General features: G+C 32.5%; 1 protein-coding gene across 2 annotated transcripts in view; it reads right to left on the reverse strand.

The window, feature by feature from the left end:
- Positions 1-21570, reverse strand: part of LOC129223869 (uncharacterized) — a 187240-nt gene that overhangs the window by 70103 nt on the left and 95567 nt on the right. For both annotated transcript variants that reach the window (XM_054858235.1, XM_054858234.1), the window contains exon 2: positions 16719-16797. In XM_054858235.1, the coding sequence (XP_054714210.1) occupies positions 16719-16797 (79 nt within the window). The remainder of the gene's footprint in view (positions 1-16718; positions 16798-21570) is intronic.

Raw genomic sequence — 21570 nt, forward strand, 5'->3', positions numbered from 1 at the left:
TGTAGAGAGCTTCCAAAATGTTTGGTTTCCACATGAGCATCAAATTGCATTTTTTACATTGCCATCTTGCAAACTACCCGAAAAGTATTTGATTAATATGGTGAGCGATTCTACCAAGATTTGAAGGTCATGAAGACACGATATCGAGGTAGATTAGATGCGTATATGATGGCTGACTGTTTCTGGAGCATCAAGCAAGAATGTCCAGATTAAACATTCCAGAAAATGCTATAAGCGAAAATATTTACCTGAATAAGTATAAATACACAGTTTTAATTGCGGTAACTATTATTGCCTTTGTGTGAATAAAACTGTTCATTTTAAACATTGGTAAAAACATAGAATGTGGTAAGTTTTTACTTTATTTCACCTAATATACCTAATTTGTATGTCTTTTGAAGGTATCCTGTAGTTTGAAAAATTGACATGATAGACAAAAACTGAAATTATTTTTGGATTCAGAGACCAAAAGTTAATTGAAATTAAGTCACAGATTTAAGACAACAAAATTGCAGTTCTCCAGCGTAATTTTCATATAGGAACTACTTTAAAAATGTGAATTCTTAAATTTTGAATTGAAGTTTCTGCTGACTCCTGACAGCCGTTTTTATCTGCACTCTTTTATCCGGCATTCTTTTATTTGGTTCGGTCCCGAATTCGGTTAAACGATACACTACGGTAATTCTAATAATTCTCTTAGCAGCTGTAAATATTGCATTTCTTACGTATTAGGTACAATTTTCCGTCTGTTTTTATTCCATTGGGTATTCAATGTAATATAATATTAAACAATCTTATAATTTGATATTCAATTAAATTAGGTATTCAATTAAATATCAAAACAAGCTGCAGATAGGAATTAATATTTGAGGTCAAGTTCTTTTTCAGTTGCAGCTTATTCCAGCAACAAATTCAAAAGAATCCACAGACGAAGGAAAATAAATTCTTTAATGTTCTTTAATGCATTCCAAGCTTCTGCGGTGGCTGCAGATTCTTTGAGAAATTCGTTAAAATTAATTAATCTTGAAGCAAAACCGCTGAGTGGAGAAAGAGTTTGAATGTGTAAATAACTGTTGGAATTCCTGAGTAGGATTTACCTTCTTCACTCTATGTGTAAAAAACGAAGGGCATACTTTAGTATTAATTGTAAAGAAAACTTCCTTTAATTTTTTCTTTTGATAAGAAGTTCTTTTCACAGTTCTTGTATGGGAGAGAAGTGTTGGAAGTTATTTATCATTGCATGAAGGAATAAGGGAAAAAATTGTTTAGGTTATGTAAGGGGAAAAAATAACCTATATTGAGGATTACTTTTTTTCAAACTTTCCCGTAAAAGTAAAAAAATACATAGAAGCTCCGTTTAGAGCAAAACGACTCTACTTTCATGTATACAAAAATCGATTTCTAGCATTAGATGAATATTTTCTCCATTAGTTGAGTGCCAAGCATACCTCTTTAACATATAAATCTGATTTCAAACAATTAAATGTTCCTCTCTTTTTTCTATTTAAAAAATAATTAAGGACATTTGATGATACAGAATGTATATCAAATTCAGTTTCTCAAATTATTAGAGTTTATTTCCGAATAAATTTCATTTTTTAACTCGAGAGAGATCGCGCACCTAACAGTGACAAAAGAAATCGCGCGGGGTGACTGTGTTACCCCAATCATTTTTATCTAAAATTTTATAAATCATCATTTTCTATCTTTTCATAATCCGTACGTTTACGTTAGCATGATATAATTCAGAGCACAAAACGATACAAATCCAAAGAGAGAGCTAGAGAACGCAAAACTACGCTCCTTAGAATGAGAAATTTCGAAGCGGAAATAGTAGCTTGGAGAGAGTGAGGCACCCCATGTTGATTTGAATTCTAAGAAATGATTGTTTCTATCGCAGAAAGAAAAGAAAAGCTAAAATAAAACTTTGCCTATCAAGTGAACTGTCTGATAGGAGGATACTGAAAGGGATATTGATTACAGATAAATATTTACCCTGAGACAGGCGTTTGAATAAGACTGGGGTAACTGTGTTCCCCGCATGATCTCTCTAGGGTTAATAAGTTTTCTAGAAGAAAAACTTTGAATAAAGTCATTATGACTAATATTTAATCGCTTGATTTAATGAAAGGCAAATTGATGAACACAAATAAAGAAAAATATATTTTTCCCAACATGTAATATCAATTCTTAATTAAAAAAAATATATAAGAGCAGCAACATCATATTTTCTACAACACAAAGGCAGATATTTTTTTAAACTGTGTATAAATTATATTATATATATAGCTCAAAAAAAGTTTTATAACTCGAAAAAAAAAATTCGTTTGAAAAATAAAAATAATTATTCCGGCATACAGGGATCACGCTGGTTTTTCCTTTAACTAATACATAGTAAGGAAATTCCGAACCATCATAGATGACTTCCGCGGAAGATTCGGGATTTGAAACCAGTTGTGTTCATCAGTTTCCTGTGAAAAACAAGTCATATTGGGAAACCTTTCCTGGATCTCCAAAAATTTTTTGATTGTAGGCATCTCACGTAAAAAACGTTTTCAGCTACCAAAGCAAAGATATACTCAGATACTTTACTAGATGTTTCGTCTTCATCTCAGTTAGAAAAAGTATCCATAGGTGAGCTTTTCCTACACTAAAAAAAATTCCAAAACGTAATGAGTATTTCCTTGTAACGTTTCGGGATTACAATGGTTTTTATCCACTTCCTGGAAAAATCAAGGGTCACAGCATGTTTTATAATATATTGAAATGTTTCGACATGTTTTGTTTCAATTCATTCTACCTTTTTGAAATTCATTATTTGTGAAATGTATTAGTCAAGCTTTTATATTTTATATATAACTCGTGCAAGAAGACAAATAGCCTGCTTTTAAAAGATTGATTTGAAAAATCGATCGAGTTGGTTCCTTTTTCATATACGTTTTAAAATAACTATCACTTTTTCGCACATTTTAAAACAACTTGGATTACGAACTAGGCCAATCTCGATTGCGAATTTGCTGTAAACAGGAAACGCTCTGGGCATTGACTCAGTTCCGACGGATTCTTCTGCTCTGGAAACGGATTAAATTAATTAGTCTCTGCTTGAGTTTTTTTTTAGATTGGCAACAAGATGTAATTTTTGTGAAGTTATAAGACCCCTGACACCTCCAACTTTGGGATCTTCGAGTACTTCTGGAGAGTTCTGCATTGTCTCTACTTTTTGTTTCGCGGATTACCTGCCCAGCCTCGTCCCGAAGAAATCTTGGGGATGTCGCGCTTAGGAGCCGGCGCACATCTCAAGGCTGATTAACTTTCTTTCGTCCCCCCCCCCCACCCCTTGACTGTTTGCTTCTGTCCGTTTCTTCTGGTTTAGCGGTTATTTGTTACGCAAGGGAATTTAGTTCCTGTTTTCCAGAGGCTTTTCGACTTCCGCGGCCTTTGCTATTCCTGGCTCCCTGCAACCAAAGATTTTCTAGATGGAAGCTGATAAATGTCTCTCTCTTCCAGAGTTGATGCATATTTAGCAGCGACGCAGTAAATGAAGACTGAGGTCGACAAGATCACAGGTACCCCATCCTACAACGAATGACCGAACCTGAGTCCAATTCCCGTGAACATTAAACGAACTTTCGGTACTCCAACTAAGGGGGTTTCCCTTTCTTCCATTCGTGAATAGAAAATGCGTTTTAAAAGATATACAGTGTCTTTGTGTTGTTTCTAAAATTATGAAGTTATCCGGATTAAAAGATGTTTTCTTCCAAATGGGTGAGTTTGTTTTTTGATTTAGTGTCCGATCAGAGTGCAGTATCGAGCTTGGTAAAAATTGCAAAGCCCCATCTCTATGTTTTAGCTTGCTCCTGTAACTTATTTAATCCATTTGTTTCAAAAATGCTTTTTCTAAAATGTCCTGGGTTTCCTCCACATATTTCGTTTCTCACGAGCTAAGTCTTGTTTTTCAATTGTGATATTCCTGTGTGTTTCCCCAGGGATCTTTGCACGTTTCTGCCGGATTCCTTTGAATTTTATTTGCAGCAGGAAAAATATTTAACCTAAATGTTTTGTTTTGGGTTTTTCCACAACGCTATGGTACGGCCAATTTCTTTCATTTCTTAATCTTTAATTATAACTTATCACCACATCAAGTATTATCGTCGAAAAATTTCCTGGCTTTCTACAAGATGCACGAATGCAGACTTCTCACTGTTGCGAAAATTATTTTTAGTTCAAAGTTTTAAGATTAACCGAGCGTATTTATAAAGAGTATCGGCTTCTGTTTGGATACGGCCTGTCCATGCTAATTAAGCTACCAAAGGGAGCAAATAAGTATGGACCACGTTGCTTTGCAAGAATTGCAAGCGAGTAATATTCTGGATACTTGCTTGTAATTCAGGCTTAGCTTTGGTTATGCTTGCATTACTGCTTGGGGAAATTCCTTAATAAATTGGGAAGGTGCCAAGCTATTATGTTATACCTACCTAAAGTTACTCTTAAGTTCCAGAAGCACGACAGACTTCAAACCAGAAGATTTCTGAATTTTTCAGGAAGCTACAGTATAATTGCGGGGAGATTACTGAATTTTAGCGGAAAACGTTCCTGATTTTTGTAAGGTATATGACTGGCAGAAATTGGGCACGTAAGCTGCCTATTATTCTCCAGGAACGCTTCTGAATCGTTTTTACAGTGTAGAGCTAAATTTAAGCTTTCAAATTCAATCCTAAATTAGATTTTACTAAGGTCAAACACACATGTCTTTATCGACATTAGGAATCATCGTTGAATTACAAGTAATAAACAAGCAAGGTATATCACCAATACAAAAAACAGCAAAAATTTGAGCGGATCTTGAAGAAGATTACTTCTAGAGTTATGATTTTTCTGCGGAAAAAAAAAAAAGGTTTTCACCCAAACGGTTGAATAAAAATATACGATTAAATAATTTAACCTTATCAAAAGTACATCTCTAATAACATTACAAAGCTACTGCAGTATAATCATTACGCAGAAAAATCTTTAAAATGTATTTTTTTTATTTATTTATATTTTTTATTTATTTATTTTTTTATTTATTTTTTTTTGTTTACCAAAATCCAAGACTATTGTAATGATTTAATTTCTAGAGAAAAAAATGTGTTCAAGATCTTGAGTTACAACACTGAATAAACATTTTATCTTAATAAACGACGCAAATACTTCTTTTCTAGATCCCATTTCTGATTCCACGCTCATAGTTTCTTCATTCTAATAAATATTTCAAGATTCCTTAATGAAATGTAAAAGCATGAGGCGGAAATGAATTAATATTTAATGTAATGTTTCTTTCACTGCTTGAGGTTCACCTCATAACTAATGCCTAACATCTCGGCCTAGAAAATAGACACAAATTAATTAATGGCTTAGTACGCGGTCTGCTGTTTTGGTGTCACAAAATTCTTCCAAGAGAATCTAAAAAAACTAATTAAATCCGGAATAAAAGGACTTCGAGTGAGATTACTCTTCTAGAATGGCTAGGAAATTAAAAGAAATATTTAACCGTTGCGGGCAGAACTTACTTACTTACTTTGTCTAGGTTTTAACAAAAAAAGGAGAAAGACGGATTTTGAACTCGATGTAATGAGTTTTATGCTTTTAAATCATCAAAGTTTGTGTTGACTTCTTACGTTAAGTATAAGCAACAATTAAGCCCATTTTTTGGAAAAACATTGAGCAATGAAATACAGATATTTAATAGCAAAACTGCTTCATCGACGAAGAGCAAGAGCAGTAGTTACATCACTATATTTGAAATTGTCTAAAGAGGTCAGTAGCATACCAGTCAGTGAAGTTTAAGAATGTATAAATGAAAACAGTCAGCATTTTTAGGTTGATTTGAGCACTAAAACGAGTTTTTAGAACACTAGAATGAGTTTTATAGAGGTTTAGAACCAATTTCAGAAAATTAGAGCGCAAACACACACACACACACACATATATATATATATATATATATATATATATATATATATATATATATATATATATATATATATATATATATATATATATATATATATATATGTATGGGGGGTGAAATACACTTATAACAAAAAAAATCGACAAACTGCGAAACTTTACTATCATGAGAACGATACTAACATGAAAAAGTGATTACAAAATGAAAGCAAAATTGTCGTTTAATACAGGAAAAATCTCAAATAAATGAATGTTTTGATATCCTGCTGGGACACATCTAACATGCATGCACGAAATGATACTGGCGAGGATTGAGGCTTAAATATATCGTACGAACGTATATTTGAAGTGGAACGTACGAGTTAACGTTTTTAATGCGGAACGACGTAGCGTTCTACATTTACTGTAAAGGTGCCACTTAGTATTGAAATAGGGCTCCTGGAAAACCGCCTTGAGTACCAACATATGCATCTGAAGCACGACTCAAATGTGCCGTTAAAGGCTGTAATGGTAATGTGACACAATATTAGTGATGACCATGTGTCGTTTACGATAGTACCACGCAACGTCACCCCAGTTGTGGTTGCGGTATACAACTGAAAAGCAAAGGCATTATGGGTTCTCTACGGGCGTACAAGATTATCATTATTACTGAAATTGAATCCAGATTCGTCTCTTAAGATGATCTGAATCCACTTGGTTGCACTCGAATCCCGTCGATTACAACACTACTCCAAATGTAGGTAACAGTGTGACAGTTCTAATCTTTTGTTTTCAGCAGTTACTACACCTGGGGATGTACTATCGGATACCGTAACATATGTTCACCCTTACAATTAATCCACAACAGCATGAGAGCCAAACAGTACGTTTGTACTAGGCTTCAGTCTCATTTGCTGGCACTAGTGACCGGTCTACCAAGATCCCTTTTCTGTACTATTAACACTCCTTTTTTCAGTAATATTTATCGTATAATTTTCCTGAATTTTTAACAGTAACGGAGGTCATGGATTGAAGACGTACGATGTAAATATTGTGATTTAAGCTGCATTTAGCAACATGCCATTCTGTGTTCCAGAACTAGGCGGCGCTACTTAGAGGGGTGTCGCAAAATCATGTTAAAGAGTACGCAGATGTAGAGAAAATAATACTTTGAGAAATAAAGTTAGGAAAAAGCAGGTGGAGGTTTTCTCGGTAACTATAAAACAGACTTAATGTTCTGTCATTAACAAAAATTTGTTTAAAGTTTTTTTTTTTTTTTTTGCTATTTTTTTAAAACTAACAATAACATGTTTTTTTCTGCTAAAAGTCATGTTTTTCTCTCTCAGATTTATCTTATTTTGTTTTATGCATGAATGTTATATAAATTTCCCCTTTCTCGTCATTTCAGCCTAATTTCTTACGTAAGTACCTCATACATATATACACTCTTATTAACACATTTAAATTTGAATAATTTTAAGTTATCTCTTTCATTACCAACTCACGTTATTTAGAAAAAATCTACTTCTTTCTATCTACCTTTTTCCTAACTGATTCCCAACAGTCCAAAAATGAAAAGAAAACATTTTAAAAATATTTTTTCTTTTTCCGTCCCTTTTAGGTGTTAAAAAAAAAAAAAGAGAACTTATTAGATTTACTAACGAATCGTCAAAGAAAACACTATCGTTTGAAACATAAGCTTTTAAAACTCAATATGGTTTTTTTAAGTTTTATAAGCTGTCAACAAAATTCTTTCACTCAATATTTCAGTAATAAAAGCAAGCATATTTTTAGCTTAAAAGTATTCTTTTTTTTTTATAGAAACGTTTGAGCTAATTTAGATACAATAGAGTTTTTTTTTTTTTTTTTTTGTTTACTTTTTCAATATTTCGAATCCGTTGGAGCTCAAATTTCATAACAGCTTCACTTTTTGCCACATAATGCTAGATTTTTCTTATTTCGGGTTGTTGCATAACAAGAAGAGAACTGGCTTACTTGCAGCCTTAAGTGCTTTAGTTTATTTTGGAAACATAATTTAAAAGTACTTATTCTCCTTAACTGAACTCAAACAAAGATAATAAGCAGAACAAAACTAAATTTTCTGCATTTCATTCATCTATAAACTTTTTCTCTTACGAATTAAAATGCAAAGAATAATTATTACTGCTATACAATTATTCATTTATTTTAGTATCAAAGCTTTTGCTCTCTAGCTCAAGTTTCGAATTATTTAAATTTATACTAATGAATATCATACTGTGTTAACTCAAGCAGAAAACTCAGGTTGTTAAACTATTTGAATTCTAATTATACACTGGATATTTTAGTGCTAGGTTTTGAATCTTTAATAATTATTTTTTTTTTGAGTTTGCGTGCGTATTTTTGTGTATAGTTGATTGTAATTTTAATAGAGCATTATTTGAAACAGGTAGTGAGTTAATGATGATGTAAAATGTCTCCGCTGATTTTGTTTTCTAATAAATATCGCGTTTATGTTTTTTTCTTTTTTTTACCGTACACAGTTTTTTCTAAGCGAATGTAATAGAGCAAACGGATGATATTTTGTACCAAAAACACCGAATTAATGTTCGATAATCTCTTTAGGTGTTTTAAAATGAATTACATTTAAATAAAGTCGATACCGTCTCACTGTATGAGAAAAAACCCTATGGTGCCATCATGTCACAGATTGTTTTTTTTTTTTTTTTTTTTTGAAAAAAAAAATTGTTAAAGCATACAATAATGTTTTAATAACCCATTCGTTTGGGTTATTACACAACATCGGTTTTTTAATCGACAAACAAGGAAGTAGTCAACACAACTTTTTTTTTGCTTAACCTCTTAACTGCGTAACCCGAGCTGAGCTCGGGGTGAGGTTTATGTGCCTTTAACTGTGTAGCCCGAGCCCCTTGAGTAGGGGCAGTGGACTTTCCTGCAGTACTCGAAGCAACTAACCGCGGGTGTCTTAAGATAAATTCCGAAAAAGGAGCAACCGCGAGTAGGTGGAGAGTCAGTTGTCGATGTCATTTATTTCCGCTCACTGGACAGGCGCACGTGTACGAGAGCTATGAGTAAGTTCATCTTAACGCTGCTTGAAATGGATGTGTGCTCAGAAATGGTGTATTTTTAGATTACAATTTGGTACTAAAAGTAAATATTCTCGCAAAATGCTGAAAATGAAGTTTTCATTATAATTAATTATCAAATACAAAAAGATCTGGATTAGAAATCTTAGTCTGAAATAAATATAAAAGTATAACTAGCGTGCCAGCATAAAATCTTAATTAATCTGTTCAATTATAAATAATCTGTCAATGATACTTTTTCAAAAATATCATAAATTTAATCTCTCTTATAAAATGAAAGTTCATGGCACTAGCTACTCTAACGTGGGAACTCTAAGTGACACCATTGTCCGATGAAATATAAACTTAATCTAATAATGTGGGTTATGTCATGTATCTTATTTTTTGATGATTAATTCTTTCCGATTTTTTGCGCTAAATCAAGAATTGAGAGGAAAATTTTCTTGTCACACAACACAGTTCCGTAAAATTAAATTTTAGTATTTGCAAAAACATGTGCAAAAAAAAGAACATGTTTACAAGCGATTTTAAATAATGAAATATAAGCACCATTTTGGTTTTAAAAAAATGCAAAGTCCCCCCCCCCAAAAAAAAAACAATGCCGACATCTGTTTTGGAGTTACAAGCCGCCCGTTTTTCAAAGCAAAAAAGGTACGAGCTTATTGGTATAAAATGCATATTTTCCATTAATTAAATTATTTTTTATGAAGTATGTAATACCATCACGAAGCCCTTTTGCTTTATCAACTCTTGAAAAGGAAGTATGAAGGGTTTTTAGAGCAAATTCAATGTGTTCAGAATACTCCCCTAAACATTCGAGATGTCTACAACACTTATCACTTAAAATTAATCCTAAACGTGGACTGATATTTGCAATTCAAGTCTTCTGAAATATATTTATTTACGAACTGTTACGACAAACCCCTCTCAAGATAAAATTCTAACTTGCTATACGTATATCTGTTCTGCGCTTTTCTTTTCTCTACATAATGCCTTTCCGTCAAGTTCTTAATAAATTTCCTATTATGAAATAAATAAATATCTTAATTAAAAAGTAAATGGGGGAAAAATCAACAACTTTGGAAGTAGCACAAGTTTACCAAAAACTTCAGTCACATGTTTCGGGAAAAGGGGAGGGGGCACGAAAGACCTTTTTCATAGCAAAATTTTTTTAAACTTAGGTACGAGCTTTATTGGATGTCCTGATTAACTCATTATATCCAAAGCTCACATCTTCTTATATTACAAGTTTCTCATTGCATTCCTCCTCTTCACTGCAATCCCCTTTTTTCTGCAACATTTTTCTGCAAATTATTGCTGTTTTAAACGTTGTTAAACTTATAAACTTATAAATCACCAAGTGCTTCAAGTTTTTATTTAAAAAAGAAAAATGTTACATATTGCACCTTTTATGCAAATGTTTTCAAAGGAAAATATTAATTATTTTAAGGTGAAATTGCGAAACGCTTCTCATACACCTAAGTAAAGCTCGACCGGAAAAAACTACACAGAAACATGATGAATTATAATATATTCAGGGTGTTTCAGTTGAATGTTTCAGAGCTCCTAGGAGGGGTAGGATGCATCCTGACGACTTGAAATTATATCGCATTGCGGGGTCGAAAATTCTTTCCCTATTCGAGAAATTCGACATAGGCCAGAAGTATTGTGCGAGTTTTGTTGGCAAAAAAAGAGCAATAAATTTAGATTTAAAATAAATATCTAGTACGTTTTTCTCCAATTTTGAGTTGTGTCACTTTCCTTGCAGGAGTGCGAGAGATAAAGATATAATTAGAGAGAACATAAGCAGCTGGTGCACAAAAAAGTTGGAGATACGGGGGGGGAGGGGGGGGAGGTAGGTGGTGCCTCACAAGTGACCTTTTCTAAAATTTAATTTTAACGTCATTATTGACTAACTGACCTTCTGTTAAAATGTCCGGGTCATATGGTACTTCTTTCAATTCGATGCTACATTTTTTAATTTTTATAAAATAATAAGAACCTTTTCTTTTGAAAGAAAAGGGAGCAGTTGTCCCCCATACTAGTCGATTATAAAAATGTTTAAACACAGAGAGAATCTAGTAGGACGTTTTTTTTTTATTACAAAGAGTCAGCTGAATCTAAACTTGTGCGGCGTTTTAGTTTGTGTAAACTAAACGTAGTGCAAAAAAAAAAAAAAAAAAAAAAAATGTAAAATCGCGGCAAAACGTGAATTAATTAAATGTATCAATCTGCAATGATGTAGTTTAAGGGAAAGAGATGCTGCCCCCCCTCGAAATATTTGGATTTCTATTGTAAAAATAATGCATATTGTAATGTAAACTCGTTCAAAACCACCTTTACTTATGCTGTTGCTTTTTGTGGTCCCAAAACCCAAGTTGAGGCTAGTAGTTTTCCTTCTAATCAATATGTTCTCTCTTCCTGTTTTTCCTTTAAAAAAAAATAAGATTTAAAAAGTAAGTTATCACATCGCATCACTTTTACTATTATAGAGTGACAAGGTAGAAAATACAACACGAGTGTGTGAGCTGTTTGCACCTTAAAAAGATATCTATTCAGAAAGGCTTAGAATGCGATGCGAATAAAAGACTTCAACCGATTTCAAGCAATTTAGTTTTTATCATGATCAAATTTTCACCGTCATTTGGGACGTTTAGCCGTGAATGTGAAAAATTAAGAAATAAGAACAAACTTCAATAGTTTGAAAGAAGAAAGGATAAAAATACTAAAATGTATGCTTTCCCCTCTTACTTATATATACACGTATATTATATATGCATTAGTTTAAACATATACAAACACAACCCAGAATTTTTCGAGTACTAATTCTAACCACAGAAACTAGATTCTAATGCTCGTTCAAGCACGAATTCCCATGTTGATTCTTCTACAATAGTTCAGGTTTTCTTTTGAAAGGGGAATAATTCTTTGCTCGTGCTTTTCATGGGTGCAATGTCTGATGAGGTGTATAATGGCTGAGAATGCGCACTTCACAGTAGCTACATTGATGTATCTACAACGAGAAGGACTTCATTCTTTGTTGAACATTCTCGATGCATTTAGAACATTTTCTTCTTAGAGAATACTTATATGCTTCATGATGTCAGACACAGATTATTCGACCAACGACAGCTCTGATTATAGTATTTATTCTGATGACGAAGAATCTTCTGATCTCCTGTAACTGTTTTTTTTTTGGTTTTTCCAAAGCATTTTTTTACGTCAGGAATAATAGTTGAAATCTACAAGTCTGCAACCTGATAAATACTGCGAGCCCAATATGTTTCAGTACAGTAAACTCCGATTATTCGTGGGTGGATTATCTGCGGCCTTTCACAAATAAAAAAGAAAAGTTATTTTATTACATTTTTTCTTTAGCGATGATTAACTGAATGAAGATAAATGAACACATTTGAACGGAACAAAAATCTATTTTTAGACATTCCAATTTCTTTCTCACTTGTGGAAACCCTCCACGAAACCCAGGTCAAAGTCCTCTGTCACAAATCAAGCACATTTATGTTCCCGGATTTGCTATTAATCATCATTATTTCAAAGCATTTTATTAACAGTTTAAAAATCGTATCATTGTAGAAAAGTTGCGTATCAAAAAACATGACAGTACGAAGAGAGATAGCAAGAGGGTTTAGAGTTAATGCCCAACGGGATTTCTCCTTTTTTTTTGTAATAGGTTGTATCGCAATAGCAAAATACACCCCCCCCCCATCTCCGCCGAAAGAATACGTACTACCACGATCCGACAACGATACTTGAGTCGCTAGTCACCATCTTTATTTGGGGGCCCTCCCCTCTCCTGCTTATATTGTTTATAAGTTTAGAACAGCGATTCTCTCTTGGTGGTTGTGTAAACCGGTACCGTCCGAAGGAAAATTTGCCGGTCCTCAGGGGTTTTTGCTCGTCCTCGATTTAAAATCTAAATAAATAAAACATTCAATATATATATATGTGTGTGTATGGCTCCCTATACAAATCCACAGTTTACGTTGGATCTCGAACAATTTGGCAGGGAGGTAATTGAGCACCCACGAAAGAACGTAAGGGGGTTTTCGAACGCCAAAAAAAGAACCGAACCGTTTGAATTCAAATAATAAGATCCCAAAATGGCTTTTTTCTATAATATGAGGGCAAAATAATGCTCACCAAAATTAGAATAAAACATCCATGGAAACCTCTGATTTTTCTGCATCATTTGTTCCAATGTCTCAAGGTGATAAGAACGTGAGTGTACAACTGTTTTTAACTAATTTCAATCTTAAAATGTAAGTAAGCCTTCAATTTGAAATTCATTGCTGCTTACGGTCATTGCTGAACAATGATTTTATTAAAATTAGTAGCGTGAAGAAAATCATTGAGAAGAGGGATCTCTTGCCGTTTTTTTTTTCCTCGAATATGAACGAATAAAATTCTGCGTTTTGTTTTGTGGCTTTTTCAATAATTGGGAAATTTAAAAATTTTCTATTTTGGTAACTTTTCCTCGCTTCGTCAGGAAATTTTGCAGATTTTTTATATTTTTTAGCCTGATCGTTTGACATTACTTTTATTTTCGAGGTAGACCGAGTGAAGCCTGGGCGACGCAGCTATGAAGTAAACAAATTAAAAATTCTTTATTCAAAAACAAATAAAGAAATAAATATAAAAGTCTAATAATATCCTATGTAACGGTTTTTGCATGAATTTGGTGATTAATTTTCAAAATTGTCTGATTTTTCTCAAATGTTCACTTACTTATGGATAGTTGTTACAACAATTAGCTATCTACAACCTTTGCTATGAAATGTTTTGCAACAAATCTTTAATATGTAGTAAAAAAGCAAAAAAAAACTCAGCTGCCCACTAACTTTTTCCACAACAATCCGCGAGTCTAGTATTTACTTTTTTTTTTTTTTTTTGAGAAAAAAAAACAAAAAATAAGAAGAAAAGATGGGGGAGGGAAGGGGGGGGGGATTCTCCGGTCCAAAAGTTTTTTTAGCAGATTTTTCAGGTTCTGCGAGTTAATTTCTTTTTTTTTCATATTAAAAAAAATAAATAAATAAAGAAGAGAAGAAAAAAACTGACCGGTCTGGGAGTTCTTTTAAAAAGATATTGCCGGCCCGCGGGTCAAAAAAGGTTGAAAGAAAAATCAATTTGGTGCTTAGGTATTATAGTAGTTAGTCACTGGCGTAATCAGAATTACAATCTGGGGAACTAGGACGTAGCCTACGGCTCCTGCTTTTAAAATGCTCTCAAGTGGCTACGATTTTGATTTAGCCAATGGCGCACATGGCACCCCCGCAACCCCGCGGTGCGGTGGGGTATGAGGGAGTACGTTCAGAAAAATAAGCTCTATGGTGAAATTTTTAAAAAACCTTGCGGGGGGGGGGAGGAGAGCATCAAAGTCTATCTACGCCTCTCTCCCCATATATTAGTCGGATCCTGCATATGATTTTGATTTCAGTTACAGTTGAGGTAAACCTAACCTGACAGCGTCGTGATGTTGTCATTAGGATCTGCTCAGTCTTCAAAATGCTACCAGGTTAGGTTTGTCCCATCTACAGTTACATTTTGTAAACAAACTCTTCTTCAATTGTAAATTTGTTGTAGACGTCGGTTCCGAATGACAATATAACATATACGAAGCATTCAAGTTTATCGTTTAACAAAAATAAAATTGCTGTTGAATTTTTTACGGGCTTGAAATTATTAATATAGAACTTGATAAATTATAAATGTTTCAGTCTGAATTTCATTGCTAGAAAACTTTGGTTTTAAGTTGGTTGGAGCCAAGGAAACATTAGCACACCCAGGTAAATGGGTTTGACTCAAGCCATACGTAATGAAAGTTAATGCCCCAGCTTTTGGCTACCATATTAAAATTTATGCAGCAAAACTATAAACCGTTAGTTTGTAAAAAAATAAAATAACATTGCTTATCACAGTATATAATCATGTAGCAAATACTAAGCTTCGCAGTTTTAATAAGCAATCTAATTGTCCATAGATTATAAAGAACTTCATGTTAAAGTTTGTGGTAAGGGAAAGTTATTTCAACTTCCATCAATTTTTGTTTCTTTTTTAAAATCTTATTTTTTTAATTTTTAAATTAAATTGATTTAATTGCGCAGTTTTAAAAGTTGAACAGCAAATTTCAATAACTAAACTAGTTGACTAGAATTTACAAAAAATATAACGTCTGTCTGAGCATAAGTAAATATTTCGAAATTTCGTAGTAAAATGCTTAGAGGTCCTTTTGAAGCTAGGAGAATTTCAAAATGGTGTTCAGAACAAACCTAAGAAAAGAGAAAGCCAAATGAATACATTCCAGCTGTCATCCTCAACCTACCCCTTGCACCTCAGGGACAGCGTCCCCTCCCACTCTTTAGAAACTATCGCACGCTGGATCCCCATAATGGCTTGATTGATCAAGCAGAAGCTCCTTTGTAAAACGAAAGAAGTAGCAACCCAGGAGGTCCCGGAACCAAATGCATTGCTGGGAAGTGAACATTTCTCTTCAAAATGTTTACGCATAAAATGACCTTTTTTGGCGAAGAAGTTCCCACAGTAAAGAGGTTTTAACTACACAGATTTGTTTTTAAAAGATACATATACACTGCGATGCAAAAGTTACCGTAAAAATGCCGTAATTCAGCTGTAAAATTTAAAACTACAGTAGTAGCATGCAAAGATCTGCAACCATATCTAAAAATTATTTTAAAACATTGAACTCAAAACACAATTTTAATATGCTTTAACAGTAATGTTTTGTATAAAAAGTTGTTTGTTGCAAAAGAGTATACACTATTACGAGTTTTTGTGAATTTTTGTTGGCATATTCCAATTTAAAAGATATGACAAACACTTGTTAGTTGAGATGCCTCGGGTTAAACATATTCAAGTGGATGGTTACTTAGATTTGGCAGTAGAAAGCTGGAAGTAAGCGTGTATCTAAAATTTTTGCTATCAATATAATTTCACAAATGTTTTTTTTTTAAATTTTTTTGCTTATATAATAATATATTCTCTTAAATTACCTCGTATTCATACCCACGACTCTAAAGTAATCCACTGTTACGTAAAGTAAAAGAAAATTTTAGCATATAGTAAGTATCACGCCCCACATAGTCCTGGTATCACGTCCCAAGTAAACAGAATTTTAAAAAAAATTGTAAAAAAAAAAAGATAAAGATAATAATACTACTACAAATCAATTTTTTTTATTGCCAAAAAAAAGAAGAAGAAATGCAGCTTTGCGGAGAAAGTCAGACAATTTGCGCCAGTCCATCAATTAATATGCCTCACTTGAGGTAAAATAACCAAATTTGTTATAATAAGAAAAGAGTATTTTTACTTTACTAAATTAATACAAATCATAATATATAGTAGCAAATGAAAAATCATAATCAATTTTATTCTAGCAAAACAAAAATGCAAAAGGTTATAAACTGCGTTAAAAATTGTCTTTTTTACTTTTCACTTGGCTATAAAGCTGTAATTACTTGTAAAAACTTGCTGAAAATGACTGTTGTGTACGCGTAAAACTGTTTTGTACACAAATCACTCTTGAAAGAGTCGACACAGGCACACTCTATCGCTGAAATCGTGAAGTGCAGTTACTGAGGCGTTTTACCCGGGCGAGACGTAATACCTCGACTTACTCTATACTTCATCCTGCAAATTAAACTGCAAGAGGGATAAAAAACTCACCTGGATTCCCAGGAGGTCCAGGATCTCCACGCGGACAGTGTTGTTTAGCAGAGAAACAGAATTCTTGCAAAACCTCCAACTGCAAAAGAAATTGTGATTATTTGATTTGAGTTAGAACTATATCTTACGTTAGAATACTTAGTTTTAAATTTTCATTTAAATATATCACACCAACAAAGTTTCTTTATTTTGGAAAAATCAATCAACTGAAGATTATTTAAAATTGAAAGACTGTATGTCAGAAAAAATCGTCAACAGACAAATCAAAACCCTTTTTTTAAATATCTTATATTTATATCGACAATTAACGCATCACGTGAAATACTAATCCTAATTTATCATGAAGTTCGATGCTAAGTCACAAGTCGTAACAAAAGTATTTCATTTTCCTTTCATGTTTATGGAAAATTAAGGGAAGTTAAACTCAAAAATGGTTTCATTAATATTTACGTGTGTTCCGGGTTAATCTATGTGCTATTCAATTTAAAATGTGGTTGAAAATAATTTTAAGAAGCCACGTCTAAGAACGAAATCGTGAAATTCTTTAAAAGCCGAAATGAAATAATTAGAAATAAAGTTTTATTAGAAACGCCATAATATTCCACTAAACACAAGAAAAAATATAAAATCCATAAAACAAATATTTATGTTTTTTGGCTAGAAAATGTTTTTTTTTTTTTTTTTAATGGAAGAAACGGTCTTCCGACTACTTTCTTTTGAAATCATCTCGTTTAATATTCTTGAAGCCGAACGATATCATGATAATTTCCATTTTAAAAGGCTTTCCACATTTTACTTTAATGTAAGCAGTTGACATTCTAAAACGTTTATATTGTATTAAATAAATTTTATTTATGCAAAGATATTTTTTATACGCAATGGTATCTCTTTTAACCAGATAACTGAAACAAAAATCAGGAACTGTGAAATTTCCTTTTTTTTTTTGTAATGAATTTAAACTTCATTATTGTCATTTTTTTTAAATACTTCACGATCGAAACTTACTACAGCTCCTGTAATATTTTTTCTAATTTCAAGATGGTATGGTAAAATAGGTTTGTGCAAAGATTCCCAAAAATTACTCAAATGCATTCTAAATTTCAATTTTTCAGACAAAGTCTCTTCTCTGAGCGACACTTGCACTCATCATTTCTTACACAAACGCCTTTTCCTCCGACTCTCATTTTCTCTATAAGAAAATTGGGCATCAAAATACAACGGCAATGTGACCCGTCAATTGATGTGCCACATAAAAAATATGTATGCAAATTAAATGAGACCTATTGGCAGACCTATTTAAAAAAAACTTTTTAAACGTTTAATTTTTTATTAATTGTCCTTTTGATTTCAAAAAGTTATTTTCGGACTAAAGAAGAGTAAGTTCCATTTTCATCATAAAGAATTCACAAATATGTTTATGATTAATAATTTCTGTGAAAATATCGGAACGCATAATGTATTTCCTAACGTATAGATAATTTAAAGTTACTTTCTTATAATGTCTTAAATAAGCACTTATGACTCACGACTTTTAGTATTTGTGTATTTTAATTTAGAGAACAATCCCTCTTTCACATCATTTATAATAAAAGATGCGTTATTTTGTAAAAAAAAAAATTAATTTACAAATGCGTTTTTTGTGCACCGCGTTTGTTCAGACACATAGTTTTGTATCTCTTTTCTGGTGTGTTCATTTTATTCACTTTCGTATACATAAACTGGTGTGCTCCTCCAGAATACGCAATAAAATAAAACTTTCACCGAACACTTGCTGAAAGTACTTTCCATCGAATAAAAGTTATAAATAGCAATTAAAATTAGGGAAATTTTAAGGATATCTGTGGAAATATCTGAATTAATAATTGTGTTTTAATAAGCATTGATAATTTGATTTTTTTTTCTTCTTATAAGAAGCACGTTTGCCTCAATATCCCAAAAATATGTGTTTATTTTGGATCAACCCCTCTTGCCATAAAATATGCAATTTTGTCGCAAAATTTTCATTAGAAGGTTTATTTTTGGTACACAGGACTTATTCGAATACATTATTTTGTATCTGTTTTCTGGCGCGTTCATCTTTTTCACTTTTATATGCATAAATTTATGCGCTTCTCCTGACTATAAAATGAAATAAAACAAAATCACCAAACACTTGCTGAAATTACCTCCCATTTAATAAAAGTTCAAAGTAGCTTTCGAAATAAGTGAATTTTTAATTTCAGCAAAATGTAATTGCAATGCAAGCGATTCTAATTATTCCATCAAATAGAAAATGTGCTTCTGAAATTGGAAAATTGCTTCATATTTTTCGGAAACGGGAAGCCAGTAAATTAACTTAGGTATGCATAATCACTGCGTGTTCGGTAATGCTCCATAATAGGCGTAAAAGATTATATCATGGCGTCATTACAGTCGTTAAATTAGCCTGTAATGGTGCCTAATTGTTTCTCATGTTGATGGCTTGGCCGCTATTTGCCAGTTATTAGAAAATACCTCCGCGTACTCAAGACAACACTGAGCGGGTAAAGAGTTTAATTACACATACTTACGCGCCAAATTCTTTAGGGTTCTCAAGAGTATTAGCAAATGAGCGGGAATTTATATAACTATGCAGGTAAATACGAAAAGACGATATCAAATAAATTTAAAACATGATAATAATATCTGTGAGTGATTAAACTATCAATAGTTTTAACGAGCCAAAGAGTTATGACTGTAGTTAAAGGACAGTATTTGTCTAGAATCTTGTATAAAACGCTAGTGTTTTTTTTTTTTTTTTTTTTGCAAAATCACTTGATTTTACATTATGGACCTTCATGTATCGTAGATACATGAGATTGGAGCTATAAATTGAATTAGAGAAACTATGATAACAATTTTTAAAATGTAAAAACAGTAAAAGTATCAACAACAAAGCAATTAGAAAACGTAAAACGATTCAAAACATGACAGCATCATCATCACCCTGGCACACCATTGTAGAAGAGCAATTAAGTCGATGTTCTTTGTCCATCTCTATATTTTCATAGTATAAAGTGCAGTTGGGACTAAAACACCAGTGTAAAACATATGGGGTGGTCATAATGATAGCTGTGTCATTATATTTGTTTTTTGATCCAGTGTTTAGAAGGTTAATTACTGTTTGAAAAAAGTATGTATATTCATAGCAAATTGATCTAAAACGAAAATTTGTTTGCCTCAGGTATTGGTTATTATCGCGCGGATAGTAAAAAAACAGTAGAGACACTTAGTTTTTTTTTTTTTTTTTTTTTTTGAATCAATCTTAATAATTTCCACCAACTAATCATATAGTTTGTAATGAATCCCCATCGGTTTGTGTACAACAAAGTATCAATGGTCTGCGCGTAAAGACGCGTTACTATTACAGAAGGAGCACAAAATAAAACAATGATTAAAAAACGTTTATGCTTGCTGTCACAAAAATAAAAAGTTTTTAAAATCATTTCCGCAAATGTAACAAACAGAGTGGACATTCAAACAAGAAGTTCAGTCTAGAGCTATACGAGCCTACTTTCCCGTATACCCATACTACTTTTTAGTACCTGATCAATATTCTCAAAAATAGCTAAAATCACAAATTGTTTCAAACATACTTTTTTAATATTTTAAGCTAATTTCTAGGAATGAAATATTCCTCACTCATCTAAAAAAATTAGATGCGTAAAAAATAAAAAATATAAACAAATAAAATAAAAAAAATACGAACAAATAAAATAGCAGCACCTTTTAAACAAAGCAGCTAATACACTTTTTTCCATTAAAAAAAATCTTTAACAGCTTTCAAAACGAAAAAATAATAATTAAAATTATTAAGCTCATTAAAATAAATACATCATATCAAAAACAAAAAAAAATCGTTTCTTTTTCCCTTGTTGCCAAAAATAATTTTTTAAATGAATTAATGCACTTAGCAAAATAAATAAAAACAATATAATGTCAACTTAAAGAAATACTTTTCATTGTCAAAAAAAAAAAAAAAAACAATAATAATAATAATAATCGTCTGCGCATATCTTTATGTAGAAACATAAATGACTTCGAGTTGATTCCCCGAAAACTAAATACCTAAATTAAAACTTTAGCATGAAAAAAAAAAAAGTCATATCAACAATAATTATTTCGCAGTTAAAACCATAGCTGCGGAGTTTGAGTCGGAGTCAATCTCATTTTGAGATAAAGGAGTCGGAGTCGAATATCCGAGAATCGGACTCAGTCATTTGTTCTCCGTGTATAAATTTTTGCCAAAGCTACGAAGTCAGAGTCGAAGTCAGGGAGTCGGAGTTCGATTAATTGTCGGGCACAAAAGTCGAAGTCGGAGTCAGGTGCCCCTAAATTCTCAGATTCGGAGTCTGGAGTTTGGCGTCAAGAGCTATTTCCAATAAAGTTTGTTTGAAGTAAATCCGCCTTCAAGTACGGAATCTACATTGATTCTCAGTATCCCCGTAGGCGCAAATGTTAGGGGATTTGAACTATTCAAAATTGAGCGGAAAATTATTCAAATCAAAAAGATATTTTATATACAAGTTTTTTATCAAAAGCTTTTTCCTACAAAGTTTGTTTGAAGCAAATTCGCCTCACAGTTCGGAATCGCCTTCAATTTCCCCGTAGGCGCTAATGTTAAGTTTTTTGAACTGTTCAAAATTGAACAAAAAATAGTTCAAATCAAAAAGTGAAATATGGGAATGAGGTGTACTTGCCGAGATCATTCGAAGAAAAAAAGTTTGTTCGAATCGGACTATTCATTCAAAAGTTATTACGGGGGACAGACAGACAGACCGACAGACAGACCGACAGACCGACGGACCAACAGACCGACAGACAGACCGACAGA

Source organism: Uloborus diversus, chromosome 6, assembly GCF_026930045.1.
Source record: "Uloborus diversus isolate 005 chromosome 6, Udiv.v.3.1, whole genome shotgun sequence".
NCBI lineage: Eukaryota > Metazoa > Arthropoda > Arachnida > Araneae > Uloboridae > Uloborus > Uloborus diversus.